Source organism: Dipodomys spectabilis, unplaced genomic scaffold (assembly GCF_019054845.1).
Source record: "Dipodomys spectabilis isolate Male_0828 unplaced genomic scaffold, ASM1905484v1 ptg000113l, whole genome shotgun sequence".
NCBI classification, from domain to species: domain Eukaryota; kingdom Metazoa; phylum Chordata; class Mammalia; order Rodentia; family Heteromyidae; genus Dipodomys; species Dipodomys spectabilis.
This window is the reverse complement of record NW_024870790.1, coordinates 484,519-499,448: the sequence shown is the minus strand read 5'-3', so window position 1 is coordinate 499,448 and position 14,930 is coordinate 484,519. Positions and strand designations below refer to the sequence as shown.

Below are 14,930 nucleotides of genomic sequence, written 5' to 3'. Positions count from 1 at the left end.
CCGCAGCCGCTTGCCGCCCGCAGCCGTTTGCGGATCGCAGCGAGGCAGGTGCAGACAAGCGCGGCGGGCGCCCGTCTCCTCCACACCCTGGCTTTCTGGGAACACAAGTGGGGCCCCCTTGGAGTGGGGATGCAGGGCGGTTGGGGTTTCGGGGGAGGCGCAGCGGGGCACCTGAGAGCCACGGGAAATCACCCTCTAGTCCCAGCAATGGGAGCACCTCTGGGAGGGGGTGGGGTGGGGATGGAGAGAGTGTGGGGAGGAAGGGACTGAAGGCGCTGGGTTCTGGGAAGTAGCAGCTCAGGCTTCCTCACTTGGTCCATCTGTCTGCAGGTCTGAGTGTCGCAGCAACGCACCTTCCCAGAATCGGGAGGAGGAGCCAGCAAGGATAGGCCCAGGTTGGTGCAAGGGGCATTGCTGGGGGCGGCAGCGGGAGTGGGGGGGGGGGTAGGAATGTATAAAAGCCCAATATGAGACCCCCTTAATTCCAGCTCTCCCATTCTATCCTTGTCCTCCATTTTGGTATCTGGGGAGGTCTGAAAATGGATCCTCAGGGAAAATGGTGGTTTGGGGGAGGGGCTAGGATCAGGGGCCCCCTAGAGGGCGCACAGGGGCTTTCAGGTGGGAAAATGAAATTTTGAAGGAAAAAAAAGGACTAGTGCATTCTGAATAGTGACTTGTGTGAATACCTCTGTCCTTGGTGCTGAAACAACCGCGAGGAATTTAGTCCCTTTTTTCTTTTCCTTTTTTTTTTTTTTTTTTTTTTTTGTCTCCTAGGAATAATGGCGTCCAAAGAGGAACAAGCAACGAAAAACCTTGATGTGGAAAATACTCACCAGGAAAATGAAAACAAGGAAGAAAAGGAGCAAGTTGCTACTAAAAAGGAGCCCTTGGCTCAGCCTTCAGAAGCCGGGGTTCCTAGAGGGAATCGCAGGCGATTCCGTGTTAGGCAGCCCGTCCTGCACTATAGATGGGATCTGATGCATAGGCTTGGAGAGCCCCAGGCAAGGATGAGAGAAGAGAACATGGAAAGGTTTGGGGAGGAGGTGAGACAGCTCATGGAAAAGCTGAGGGAGAAGCAGTTGAGCCATAGTCTGCGGGCAGTTAGCACCGACCCCCCCCACCATGACCACCATGATGAGTTTTGCCTTATGCCCTAAATCCTGAATCCTGATGTGTTCCCTCAAGTTAATTGCGAGAGACCCCTGCTTCCTAAAACTACATGTTTGTGATGTACTCTTGTAAATCTTTTGATGTTCCTTGTGGATCTCCTATTACCAGCTTCTAATTGAATGTTGTGTTTTTGACCCCGTCTGTAAGAATTTTGTTAGCAGGAGAATTTATCTATTGCATGGAAAGATGCTCATTATATATTGTGAAGTTAATAAAGCAATTTTAAAAAGCAATCTTGTTTTTTATTTACAATTTTATATTTACCTACTTCTTATATAATACTAGTGAAATTAAATATACAAAAGGATTAATACAGGGACTCGTTTCTGTAAATCAATATATTAGTCAGACATTTTGTAGTCTGTATAAAATACCTTAAATACAAAACACAAAATATAATTTAAAATAAAATACACAAAAAACTTAAAAGGGCAAACGATATTATATCTTATAATTTCAGTTGTTTCAGTGCCAAAGATGGGTGACATTAGTTCAGTACACATCCTGTTCTCTTCAGGATTATCTATTCCAAACAGCATGTGTTTCTCATGCTTGATTACTGTCTGATATAAGTAGACACTTCCTAAAAAGTATAATAGTGACTAAGCCAGGAATTCACAATTACTGCCTTAGTTCAGTTCCAGACAAAGTAAATAACCTTGAACCTGTAACTTTACTCTGTAGAAAAGATTGCTTGCAGTTCCTAAAACATTGAGTTCATTTACTAATACCCTGATGTTTCTAAAAGCATGCTAATCTGCTGCCTATGAAAGAGTCACTTGGGAACTTTATTAAGTTGGGGCATCTACAAAATGAAGTTCCAGAACTTTAATTTTCATCAAGTTTCCCTAATGATTCTGGTACATAATAATGTCTAAAGTGCTACCAATATATATCTATTATCTTAGTTCTCACATAGGAACTATAATAACTACAACTTGTGCTTAACAGGTACAAGGGCCTGGGTTCAAATTTTTGCAAAGATGAGTATTTTACTTCAGTTAAGAAAAGCATTAAAATGCAATGGATGAAAACATTAAATCTCCAGATTTGCTACATAAAAATTTAAAGTTAGAGCCAGGCACTTATGGCTCACACCTGTAATCCTAAATGCTCAGGAGGTTGAGGTCTGAGAATCATGGTTCAAAGCCAGCTTGGGCAGGAAAGTCCATGAGACTTCTATCTCCAATTAACTACCAGAAAACCAGAAGTAGTGCTGTGGCTCAAAGTGATAAGGATGCTAGCCTTGAGCAAAAGTACTCAGGGACAGCACCCAGGCCCTGAGTTCAAGCCTCATGATGGCCAAAACAAATTAAAAGTAACTATTTTGGGAGACATTGCATGATTTTTAATTTATAACAAGCTGCATATTTTCCTAAATCAATAATTGTGCAAAAAAGAAAAATTAGCAGATAAAGTTCAAGACATTTTCAGTGAGTTCATAAAGGTTCTTAAAAACTACCTTTGACAAAACAAATATGTGGATTTCAAATTACCATTAGATATGGTATTCAGGTCCCAGTCTAATTTCTCATCCTATAGTTAGAGGAAAATCACTAAACCTTGGGAATTGTTAGGCAGTGGGATTTGAGACAGGGTTTTACTATGTAGCCCAAGTTAGCGTGGAACTCCATTTGTAGCCTACACTAATCTCAAGGTGACAATCAGAAGGGTTATTTACAAGTTGTTTCAATTGTTCATATAGAAAACTAAACAAGAATGGGAAAATATTGAGCTTTAGGGCATACAACTAAAAGCACTGACTTTTCAGAGAACTGTCTTTAGATGTAGAAAGCTAGAAATAAATTTTTAGAAATAAATGTTTAAAGGCACTTAAGGGATGCATATGAAGCTGAATGATAGAGTACATGCTTAACAGGCACAAGGCCCTGGGTTCAATCTCTCACTAAAAGAAAGCATTAGAATAAGGTCTGTTGTTTTGAAATTCATAAGATATTAATAGAACAACTGAAACAAAAACATCATTGAGAGAATAGAATACAATGAATATTAAACAACATTAATATATAAACATTCAAATTATTGGAGCAAAAAGGAATCTTAATTTGCCTAATGGCTGCTCTACACTGCATAACTTACTGCAAGGGACAAGATATATAGCTCACTCCCAACACCGGGTTTTTATATATGAATCACTGCAATAGAAAACACTTAACCAAAGCAAGAAATATGTGTCACATATGCATTGCCCCATGAATAGGCTGAATAATATGTTTATTGGTTCAGTCCCAATCACTGTCCCACGCATTGACACAATGACTGATGCACAGAGATGCAGCTCTTATTGACTGGCCAAATGTATGCTTAGAGACTGAGCTGTTGCACCAGTGAAATGATGCATAATTTGAAAAATGTTGGCATGTGTTTATAAAAAAAAGAAAGATTACTGATAAAATTAAGAGACCCATATGCTACTGATTTTGGAAACACAATTTCTATTCTATTTTCAGAACTCTGGGCCTGGGCATTGTCCCTAAGCTCCTGAGCTCTTCAGCTCAAGGTGAGTGTTTTACCACTTAGGCCACTGCACCACTTCTGGTTTTTTCTGCGTATGTGGTGCTGAGGAATTGAACCCAGGGCCTCATGCATGCTAGGCAAACACTCTACCACTGAGCCACCCTCCTAGCCCCACAATTATATTTTTAAAAACAAATTGTCTCTTTGAGTATGTCTTTCCAGCTCTTCTACCTCTATCATTTTCAATATGGCTGACTGATACAGCAGCCTTACTGGTTTCCAATATTTTGGGAAAAATGGATTTTTAAATAGCCTGGAAAAATGATGGACACATAAGGATTACTACATGTAAAGGAGACTTCCACAAAATTCTGCTGGCTCCAAGAATTCAAGTTTCAAACATCTATTGCTCCACTCCTAATGCTAACCCCCCAGGGTGATTCTGAAAGCTGCAATTGTGGCTCTGAATACCAAGTGACATCACAGTTGTTACCATGCTTGTATCATTTTTTAGTGAAAAAAAAAAAGGATTATGTTTGAGAAAAATACAAAATGGTCTGGGCCAGGTGCCAGTGGTTCATACCTGCATTCCTAGCTACTCAGGAGGCTGAGATCTGAGGATTGTGTTTCACAGTCAGTGCAGGCAGGAAAGTCTGTGAGGGTCTTATCACCCAAACCACCAAAAATCCAAAAGTGAAGCTGTAGGCTCAAGTGGTAGAGCATTATCCTTGAGCACAAAAGCTCACCCCTCAGTTCAAGCCCCAGGACTGGCACAAGACAGAATGATCTGTTCAGTGTTTGCAGTTCCATTTTCTGTTGGCTGCAAATCTACCTGGTATTCACTGATATATCTCTTTCCTCCTCAGTGTGGATTGGGGTGTCCACAATATAGAAGGGTCCCTCAGACAGAATGCCATTCACTGTCCATTACCCCATACTTGTACACCTTTCCCAGATTTTCAACAACCTCCCTCCATCACTCCACTCCCACTAGTACACTATGATACACTGCACACACCCAGTTCAGGTGCCCCCATTCAGTCACCTCCTATGACCCTGCACTGCCTTCCTGTGCCTGCTGATGACTAACAAGGTGCAGTAGATTACCTACTACTTAATGGTATATGCTCTTTCAGTATTCTCTTGCATCTAACATGATTTCCCTCCTGAAAAAGATTTAGAATGACTCTGTATGGCTTGTTTTTAGGGTGGTGTATTTTTCTTTCATTGTAGAAACTCTCTTTGCGCCCTCTTGTGACCAAATATAGAACTGTATCTTGGACATGAGCAGGAAGGTGGAGGGAGGGGCGGTGGCCAAGCCTCCATCAAACAAAGCTTTCTGCAAGTCTGGATGGAAAGGTGGACAGTTCAGATGTACAGAGACATTGAGGGCTTCCACACATAAAGTTACCAGTATCGCTAACATGAACAGATATCAGTATATACTAGGATCAAAAGAATCTGCTTTGTATTCTTTTCGAATTATCATTCTTCAACTCAGAAAACTCAATTAAATCTCAGCAATTGTAGAAGTCTGACTAGTTTTTTCCCCCCAGTACTGGGGTTTAAAGTGAGTGAAGAGCTCAGGACCTTGTGCTTCCTCAGCTTTTTGTTCATGGCTGATACCCTACCACTTGATCCATGCCTCCAGTCCTGCTCACTCTCTCTGTCTCTGTCCTCTTGATTTAAAAAGAATTACTTTATTTACTTTTATTGTGGATTACAATGACATGATTCATTTCCTTTCATATAGTGTCTTCTACTCTCTTCCACTTCACTCTCTTTCCATCCCTCCCTTCTGTCTCTACTTATGAGTTGTAGAATTTCATCAGTGTCCAGTGAGCTCCACTGTTGTACTTTTTCACCCTTTTCCCTTTGAGTTCTGTGCCTCCCCCAACTCTCCCAAAGATATGCACTCCAATAAGCCAAACATAACAAAAAGAAGATAGAATCTTCAACAAAATAATGAAAAAGAGAATCTCTTATTTGCATATTTTGGAGCTCTTATGTATAAATATATTTATATATAAATATATATTTATGTAAATATAAAAGACACATGGGCATTGGACCTTTATATTACTCCCCTAAGAGTATACCCTTCTGGTTTCACTGTGAGTGTCTAGAGTCCTATCAGAGAAAAGATGTGCTTTTTGTCTCTCTGCACTGCTTTTTGATGATTATTCTGGATAAGGGGTTTTATATACTTTTCTGCCCATAATCCAGATCTCAGTCTCATGACTACCTAGGATTAAAGGCCGGAGCCATTGATTTTAAAAGTCTATTATGTAGGTAGAACCTCAGATGATGTCCAGCGATACCCATCTTTGAATAATTTCTTCCCCATTGAGTATGGGCATAACTGGGGAATGGTATGAGATATCACTTCTGTATGTTTTCTTGTTCAGCAAAAAGGAGAGTTTCTGGGTTGATCTAACATAAACTCTTTGAAAGCAGAGAATATTCACTGGGCATTCAGAGGAGAGGAAGTCAGAGATTTAAAGCACATGAAACATTTAATGCAGCATTGCTAGATGGGAGATGGTGGGGAGGGCACATGGCAGAGACCTGGATAGTCTGTAGGCACTGAGAGCACTCCTGGATGACAGACATCAAGGGAAAGGAGACTTCAGTCCAAGAGTCATCAGGAATGATTTCTATGGCAACACGAATGGTATTGGAACTAGACTTTTGCCTAAAGTCTATGATGACACCTCACTGAGCCAATACTGATTCCTTGACTCCAGCCTTGTGAGACCCTAAGCAGAGAATGAGATCATGCCTTGGCAGACTCCTGGCCTACAGCCTTGTGAGCTAAAGAAGGGTAGCTGTCAGTTACCACACTTACGATTTAACACCTAGAAAATCAATACATTCTGGTTAGGTGAAATCCATACTGAAAACACACACACATTTGCAGGATAATTAGAGATAATATACCAATGATAAAACTTTTACTCATGGATGATGGGCCTGAAGCTTATGAATATGTTCATAGTGGCTTTTGAATGAATATCCATATTTTCTATATCCATCTTGGACACTCATTAATCAATAGAGCCAGATATTAGATTTCAGACATTTTAAAAGGCAAAGTTAATAGTAATTTACTAAGTATATATGTACACTACTCTGGTTATAGAGTAAGACCTTACAGACCAGATGCCCTTTAGTAACTTTTGATTGCCTCAGCTCCAGAGGGAACCACTATCCAAAATTTTTTTAAGGTTCTCATGATTTCTTCCACATGTTACTACTTCTTAATGTAACTCTAAATAAAGCTTACTTTGCTTATTTTAATATCTAATTATGTATATTATATATTTGTGTCACCATTATTGTATTTTCTTCATTAAAAAGTGTTTCAGAGACAAATGGCACATGGTCTTCCTGATATGTGGTTGTTAAATCCAAAACGTAAGGAGATACAAGAAACTAAATAAGACAAGAAACAAAGGACCTTCACTTATCTTGTCATATCATTACTAAATGACCCCACGCTGCTGACCACATATATGGGATATATGTGCACATCAGAGGGAAACAGGATGAGGACAGACACAGAGAGAAACAGGGGAAAACATACAACAGTGGGACCCATCAGCTGCACTGGACATTGATCAAAACGGACTAAGCAACTCAAGGGCAGCGATGGGAGGGAGGGAATGACAGGGAAAGAGGGAACAGCTAACACTAAGCAAAAGGAAAGAAATGTACATATCACCCAATGTGGAAGAAATAACTGCATTGTCAAAGCTCATAGAATTCACAAGCTTTATAGACTACAATAAAGACAATTTGCCCATGAAGGTTAGAATATGTTTGTGACTTTAAGTATCACTATCTCACAATACTGTGAACTCTGTGAAATTTATGTAATCACTTAATCACAATAAAAAAAGTGTTTCAGAGATCTCTCTAATAAAGAAACTTTGGGATTTTCATATTTTAGCCCTACTGGGTTAGTATGCTAGCACATTTATCTGAGAATCTTCATTGTAGACTTAGGAGTGCAGCAAAAGATGGGAACTTACTTGTGATCTTCCTTTAGATGTAAGTGTCTCACAAAACATGCCAACTTGTTCTCTTTTTTTTTCTTTTAAAAATTTATCTATTGGTACTTCTACAAAAGAGTTTCCATTTAACAATGCAGTCTATGAATACAATATATCTTGATCACTGTCACTCCTTTCAACATTATGCCAACTTGTTCTCTTCACATTATATATGGAGTTGTCATGATTCCAGAATTTAAACAAGACTCAGTATATCTATCTATCTATCTATAGATATATCTCTCTCTATATATATATCTGAGTAGGGCTAAGACCAGACGGGGTGAATCTTTACTGGAGAAGTAAGAATGGATTTCTAGGCAAGGAGACAAGATTGAGAAAGGAATTTGGTAATATTAAAGTTCAAAACTTTGTTGTACAGTTTAATATAACTTTTTCTTAAATTTCTTTCATAAGGTTATTCAGACTTTTCTATCTTGTGTCAGTTTAGGAAAGTCATATTTTTTTGATGAAGGGGTTGTTCTGGTGCTTGAACTCAGGGCCTGGAGCTGTACCTGAAATTTTTTTTCCTCAAGGTAGGCACTCCACCACTTGAGCCACAGTGTCCCTTCTGGCTTTTTCTGAGTAGTTTTTTTTAAATTTTTCTAAAGTTTTTATTATATAGGTCATGTACAGGGGGTTTATACTTAACATATGTCAGGTAATTTATGTGTTTAGCTCCTTTCATACCTTTTATGTTAGTATATTCATGATTGATTTCACAGGATAATAAATCTGTGGTTACAGATGCAACATTTTATTTTACTAAAACCAAGATATGATTTTTTTCCAAGATATGATTTTTTAGGGGAGGTCTTTTAAAACAAGCAAAGCATAAGCTATTAATACAGCACTCAAGCAAGAGTATATAAGCTTATAAATATCAAAACTCTATCTTCCAGGTGCTAACACTGTCTTATGTTTTCCAGGTATTTATCACAATCACTAGGCAAGCATTTCCCACATCCACCAGAATACAGTTTTCTATGTTCAAAGCATTTAAACATCATCGATAGGCTCTGGACACACTACTGAGCTACATGTTTCATTCCCAAAGTGAAGAGCACTGTAAGTGCACCTACAAGGCAACTTACAACTAGGATCTTTGAAGTGTGAGGGACTGGGATGTGCAGTTTCTCCTTCTCCATCTAAACTGATTACATCATTCCTGGTGGAGAATTGTGGGTGTGGAGGAAAGAGGGAAATGTGCCAGCACCTGGCTGAAGTCTGCCTAGGTTGTGAACCCAAAATAACTCTGCTGTCAGAAATTGTGTTGTCTATAAAAATAACCTTTGTTGGGTTAAATCAATATACAGAGAAGCAGGGATATTTCTTAAAGCTCTTGGAGGTGATTTAATCCTCTGACAGGGAACATGGAAACATACATCACTCTATGCAGTCATCCATCTGTGGTAGATAAAAGACTACCCATAATCACCTGACTTACTGATCTATGGTAATAAAATATGTCATTTGAGCAGGCTCACAGTTATTTCAGGAACTGAGGTCTAAAACAATGTGCTCACGTAGTAGGCTGAGTTTCTCTAATGTATATTAGGTGGATTGAAGGGTGAAGCCATTTTGCTTTCAGGACAGGGTATGGCACACAAGGAAGGGCTATGCAAAGTGCATTTCCAGTCTGTAGAAGTTGCCATAGAAACTTGACATCATAATGGCCACGTCATCAGACAAACGAGCACAGTGCTGAGGGTACTCTCAGTATTGGGAATGGTCAACCTCCCTGGAAGTGGGGAGACTGAGGTCTTTCGCTTCGGGGCTCAGTGCAGGAATGTCTTACAACGCAGAGAATGGGGAGACACGTTGTGGGGTTTCTTGAAGCCACTTTCTGTGCACAAATGGTGTAGGCCGAATAAGAGGGGAGATATCTCTAAATACCACCTCCCCTAATGTGAGGTCAGGGAGAGAAAGCTCTCCACAGGAGATGTGGGACCTTTGTCAATGGTGCACACTGGGAAGGCATTGGATCCCTTATGGTTGCCATGGAATCGGCAGTGCAGTCATGTTTTCATGAATGTTCCATGTGTAATAGCGCTATGGTGAAACCCATGCAAACCAGAAAGAACAGAGGCACATAGGAAATGGGTAAAGAGAGAAAAAAAATAGCCAGGGCGAAGCCAGACCGTGAATCGGGTTACTATGGAAACGTGACAGCATCGCTTGGCGACTGTGAGGACTCTTTCCACAGAGGATGGTATGGGCTGGGAAACTGAACTGCAATGCTCAGATCTCAGCCTCCTGAATAGCTAGTATTCCAAGCGTGTACCACCAGTGCCCGGGAGAGCTAATGTGTGTGTGTGGGGGGGGGGGGGGGGGGGAGACGGGGCGGGGAGTTGTGGGGCTTGAACTCTGGGCCTGGGCGCTGTCCCTCAGGTCTTCAGCTCAAGGCTAGTGCTCTACCACTTGAGCCACAGCGCCACTTCCGGTTTTCTAGAGGTTTATTGGAGATGAGTCTCAAGGACTTTCCTGCCTGGGCTGGCTTTGAACTGCGATCCTCATATCTCAGCCTCCTGATTAGTGAGGAATACAGGCATGAGCCACTAGCACCTGGGGAGAAACTGCCGGTCGGCTGAGAAATGGACTCCCGGGTGGAGAGGTTTGACTCCACTTAGCAAACCGGTTCTGGCCTCTGGCAGCAAATCTTCCCTCACTGAAGCTACTGCCCTCCACCCATTCCTGTATTGGCACTCTGTGTCCACAAGGTGGCTCTTGGATAAACGTCTAGGACACAATTTTCTCATAGGAGTGAAACTACGTTTGTGGAGAAATTTCTTGCTAATATTTCAAGTTGGATTTAAAATCCTTATTCATAAAGCAACTTTCCACAATTCTATTCAGCATTGTTAATTCACAGTTGTTTTCATTATGCTTTCATAAATAAAAAGGAAAAAAATCCCAATATGATCGGGACTATTTATCTGTTTCTTTTCTTTGTAAATTTTATAGACAGGATAAACTTTTCTTCAGCTATTTAACAGGTAACACATTAGAACCCATGACAGTTTGCAAAAGTAGCTCTGCGTTGTCGTCTATTGCTAGGCAAGTTATCACTTGAGCCATGCTGCCAGCCTTTTTTTTTTTTTTTTTTTTTTTGCTTTATTTTTCAGCAAGGGACTCAAGTTTTTTCTCAGGCTGGCCTCAGACCCTGATGCATCTATTTCCTCCTGGGATCATAGACAGGTACCCCATCCCTGGCTAGAAAACTGGTTAAGGCAGGAATTACAGTGTTTTATTTAATATCCAATTTCAGAAGTTCTGCTTTTGGGTGCATTTATGTTATTTACTTGCATGATTATATTTAGGAAAAAACCCTTTGTATGTATTATAATGAATTCTTTACATTGTGAGGTTTTCCCACAGCTTTATATAGTAATGCACCAGGCAAGGGACTACCCTTAGAATACATCTTTAATCTATATCAGTGTTGAAATTTGTTATACAGGTCTTTGTCATTTCTTTTTGAAGATTCTAGTTTTGGAATTTCTCCTTTTCTGATAAAAGAGGGTTTGTTGGGAACTTAAAAGAGAAGCTGGGCCACCATGTCTTCTGATTCCCAGGAGTTCTGTGAATTGTAGTTTGAAATAGCAAGACAACCCATGCCTGAGGGATCATGCACTTATATTACTCAACATCTTTTATGTCTAGGAGCCAGTTAGGACTTTGTACACATAAATATCTAATATATTTTAAAAACATTATCCATGTGATATCAGTAAATGTGGTAACCAGACATTTGGCTTTCTGGAATCTCTTCATAAGTTTCACTAGTGGAGGCAACTGGATTCTGGGGTACCAGATGGCAAGAGCGATTGTGATTGGTCAACCTGTTGTTAAGAAGAACAAGCAGAATTACTATCTTATCACACTGAGTCATAGTACACACCACACCATGTGAGGCTTTTTAATAGGCTCCCTAACATGCATGGAATTCCAATCAGGCCTCAAAGTGGCCTATTTAAGCATCAGGCATGCTCAGAAGTTGTCACTGCATGCCATTCAGAACGACTGAAAACTTCCAGATGTATTTGGAGAACACTGACATGATTGCCCAGTGGAAGAAAGTGAAGTGTCATCATCGCCACCACCACCACCGCTGCTGCTGCCATGAAAGCTTTGCCAAGTATTTTCCTCCATCGCTGAACAAGGTTCACCATAGGCTCAAACTTTCCCAGGAGATGATGTACACCATGGATTCCTTTGTAAAGGACGTGTTTGAACGCATCGCTAGTGAGGCCAGACATCTGGCTCACACCACCAACCATCGACCATATCTACCAGAGATATCCAGATAGCTGTACTCCTTCTGCTGCCCGGGAACATCAGCAAGCTCGCTGTGAACCAGGCCACCAAAGCCCTGCTCAGGTTCACTGAGATTAAGTGAACCATCTGGTATGCCCTCACCACTGAAACCCAAAGGCTCTTTTCAGAGACACCACATATTTGCACTGAAAGACTTGAGCTACTGGCAGTGAGTAGTTATTTAGGGCATTCTTCCCATTCTTAACGACTGATTCCTTACTAAATAAAGCATGATCACTCCTGTTTTAACTTCTGCTTGAGCCTCTGGTGTAGCTAGGGGTGGAGTGTTTCACCTGTGATACATGGGAGGGAGGTCATAGATGGTAAGATTAGGGTCTGAGGCAAGCCTGGGCAAAAACTTGACCCTTCCTGAAAAATAACTAAATTAACACAGAGATGGATGTGTGGCCCAAGTGGTAGACAACCTGCCTAACAAGCAGAAGCTCAGAGATCAAACCTTAGTACTACCCTGACTTAGTACTTGGTACTTAGTTCCCCAAACAAGGTTTTGGTCTCCACAGGGACATAGTGTGTGTATGTGTGTGTGTGTATGTGAAGTTCCTGGGTGGGGGAGGTCCTCTGTGGACACATGGGCAGCCTCGTGGCCAAAAGCTAGCCAGCTGCTGAGCAATTTTCATCCAGGTCTTCAACCACTGTGTGGGGTGGGATGCCCAGCTCTTGTCTCTTGGCCCTAGGTGGCCATGCAGGCCCCTGAATGATCCCAACTGGACCCTTTGCAGGAGTTTAAATCTCGCCTCAGGCTTCTGAGGTAGAAAATGTAAGAAAAACAACTCCTATCTGGGTGCCTTACAGGTGAGAATGCTCTGATGAGCTTCTGTGCCCAGGTGTGTAAAGAGCTCAGACCATAAAAGAATGTTCCACTTTATAAAGTGTGTTGGTGAAACACTAACAACCACAGGTAACATTAGTGTTTCTCTGCTGTATGGTGTAAGTGAAAATAATCTAGATATTGATGGCTTTGACACACATGTGAGGTAGCCTTGGTTTGCTGTAGCTGGCTTTTCATCTGTGAGCCTCACATATAGGAGAAGCTACAACAATGATTTGGTCAATGTGGCTAATGAACTGACAGATCATAGTAGCGTTGCCCAAATCTGTGTGACCAAGACTATGGATATGACTATTCTAGTAGCTTGGTATGGTGGCTGATGTCATATGATCTATCAATGTGGGCAAGAATTTCTAGGCTAAAATAATATAAAAACAAACATAAAATTCTTCTACATGTTTATCATTATTTCTCAATGTAACTGAATGAGAACATGAGTAGGTTTATTATTCTAGCTAGTTTTATTATTTCATTTACCTCATATACCAACTACCTTTTTAGGACTGAAAGTATGAAATTTTATTTTGGTTAAAATTTTAAGGTGTTACCCAACTATAAGAAAATAGCTGATAATGTAAGAACTTTAGAAGTTTTTACCTCATGTGTTTAGCAAATTTAGCAAAATGCTATGACATAATCATAGTTATGCTTGTCTAAAAAATAAGATTACTAAAAGACATTTTTAATCTGGTTTTATGTGGGTGAAGGCATTCATAAATGGCTCATCAAGAACATAAGATCAGAAAATCTGCACTAAAACCTGCACCTTGTTACTGTTACTTGCATCTTCAAGCCTCATTAAAGCTAAAGAAATTATGTTTTATATATAGTAGTAATGAAATGTGAATATATATAGAAAATGGATTTTCCTTTATCTGACAAAAAAGGCCTTGGAATTTTGATAGGAATTTCTTTGAGCCAGATAACTAGACAGCAGAGATAATTTAGCAATATTGTCTGCTAATCCATGAATATGATATACCTTTCTATGTTAATTCCTTTAAATAGTTTTGTAATTTTTATTGAGTGAAGACCAAATTGCCTCTGTGGTCCAGGGAAACTGTCAGAAAGGCTGCTAAAACTCTAGTCTCATATCCATATTCCAGTAGGAGGAAGGGTAAAGAGGCAGAATGCAGCATGCCCCAATCTTTAAGGAAATTTCTTCAAAAAGTTTCAAGTTACAACATCGCAAACCAGCAGAATCTAGACGTGAGAGTCTTTTATTGGAGCTCATTGCATCCTGAATAACTGTAGAGTCTTGCTGAGTGAAGAGAGGGGAGAACTGATGAAAAGCCTCTGCCAAACCTAGGCAAGCTTGAAGCTTCTCTTGACATGCCAAACCTCATCAAAAAGAAGATGGAGAAGATAAGAGGAGAAGGCTGAGGATGTGTGTGGGGGGGGTGGTGGTGGTGGTGGTGAGGAATGCTCTGCACAGGTCCTGTTTGTCCACTCTGCTTGAGGCAAACAGGCCTCACAGCTCCGTTGAAGGTAGCATTGCTAATAGTCAAGATAGTACAACCCAAAACACAATCACTTCCAATTTTCCAGTAGGCATATTTTAAAAAGTACTTAGACCAACTAATTGGGAAAAAATATTTACCAAAAGTACTTAGACCAACTAATTGGGAAAAAAATATTTACCAGGAATATATCAGACGACGGCTTACTATCCATTATATACAGGGAACTCAAGAAACTAATCCCTCCCAAACCTAACACACCAATTATTAAATGGGCAGGGCAAGGGAACTAAAGAGAGACTTTTCAGAAGAAGAGATAAAAATGGAAAAGAAACACATGAGGAAATGTTCATCATTCCTGGCTGTAAAGGAAATGCAAATAAAAACAACCCTGAAATACCAACTTACCCCAGTCAGAATGGCCCAAATCCTAAATTCAGCCAAGGACAAATGCTGGAGGGGATGCAGAGAAAGAGGAACCTTATTGCGCTGCTGGTGGGAATGTACATTAATACAACCACTTTGGAAAGCAGTCTGGAGATACCTCAGAAAGCTAAATATAGACCTCCCCTATGACCCAGCCATACCACTTCTATGCAT

General features: G+C 40.5%; 1 protein-coding gene across 1 annotated transcript; it reads left to right on the top strand.

Annotated features, from left to right (window-relative positions):
• Window positions 1-319: 319 nt before the first annotated feature.
• Window positions 320-1,382, top strand: LOC122114915 (protein BEX1-like). The gene is made up of 2 exons (XM_042688181.1): window positions 320-395; window positions 775-1,382. The coding sequence occupies exon 2, from the start codon at window positions 780-782 to the stop codon at window positions 1,155-1,157; it is 378 nt and encodes a 125-aa protein (XP_042544115.1). The 5' UTR covers window positions 320-395; window positions 775-779; the 3' UTR covers window positions 1,158-1,382.
• Window positions 1,383-14,930: the final 13,548 nt, after the last annotated feature.

What these genes read in the sequence shown, in the direction of transcription:
- LOC122114915 (XM_042688181.1), top strand. Translation starts at nt 780, where the DNA reads ATGGCGTCCAAAGAGGAACAAGCAACGAAAAACCTTGATGTGGAAAAT.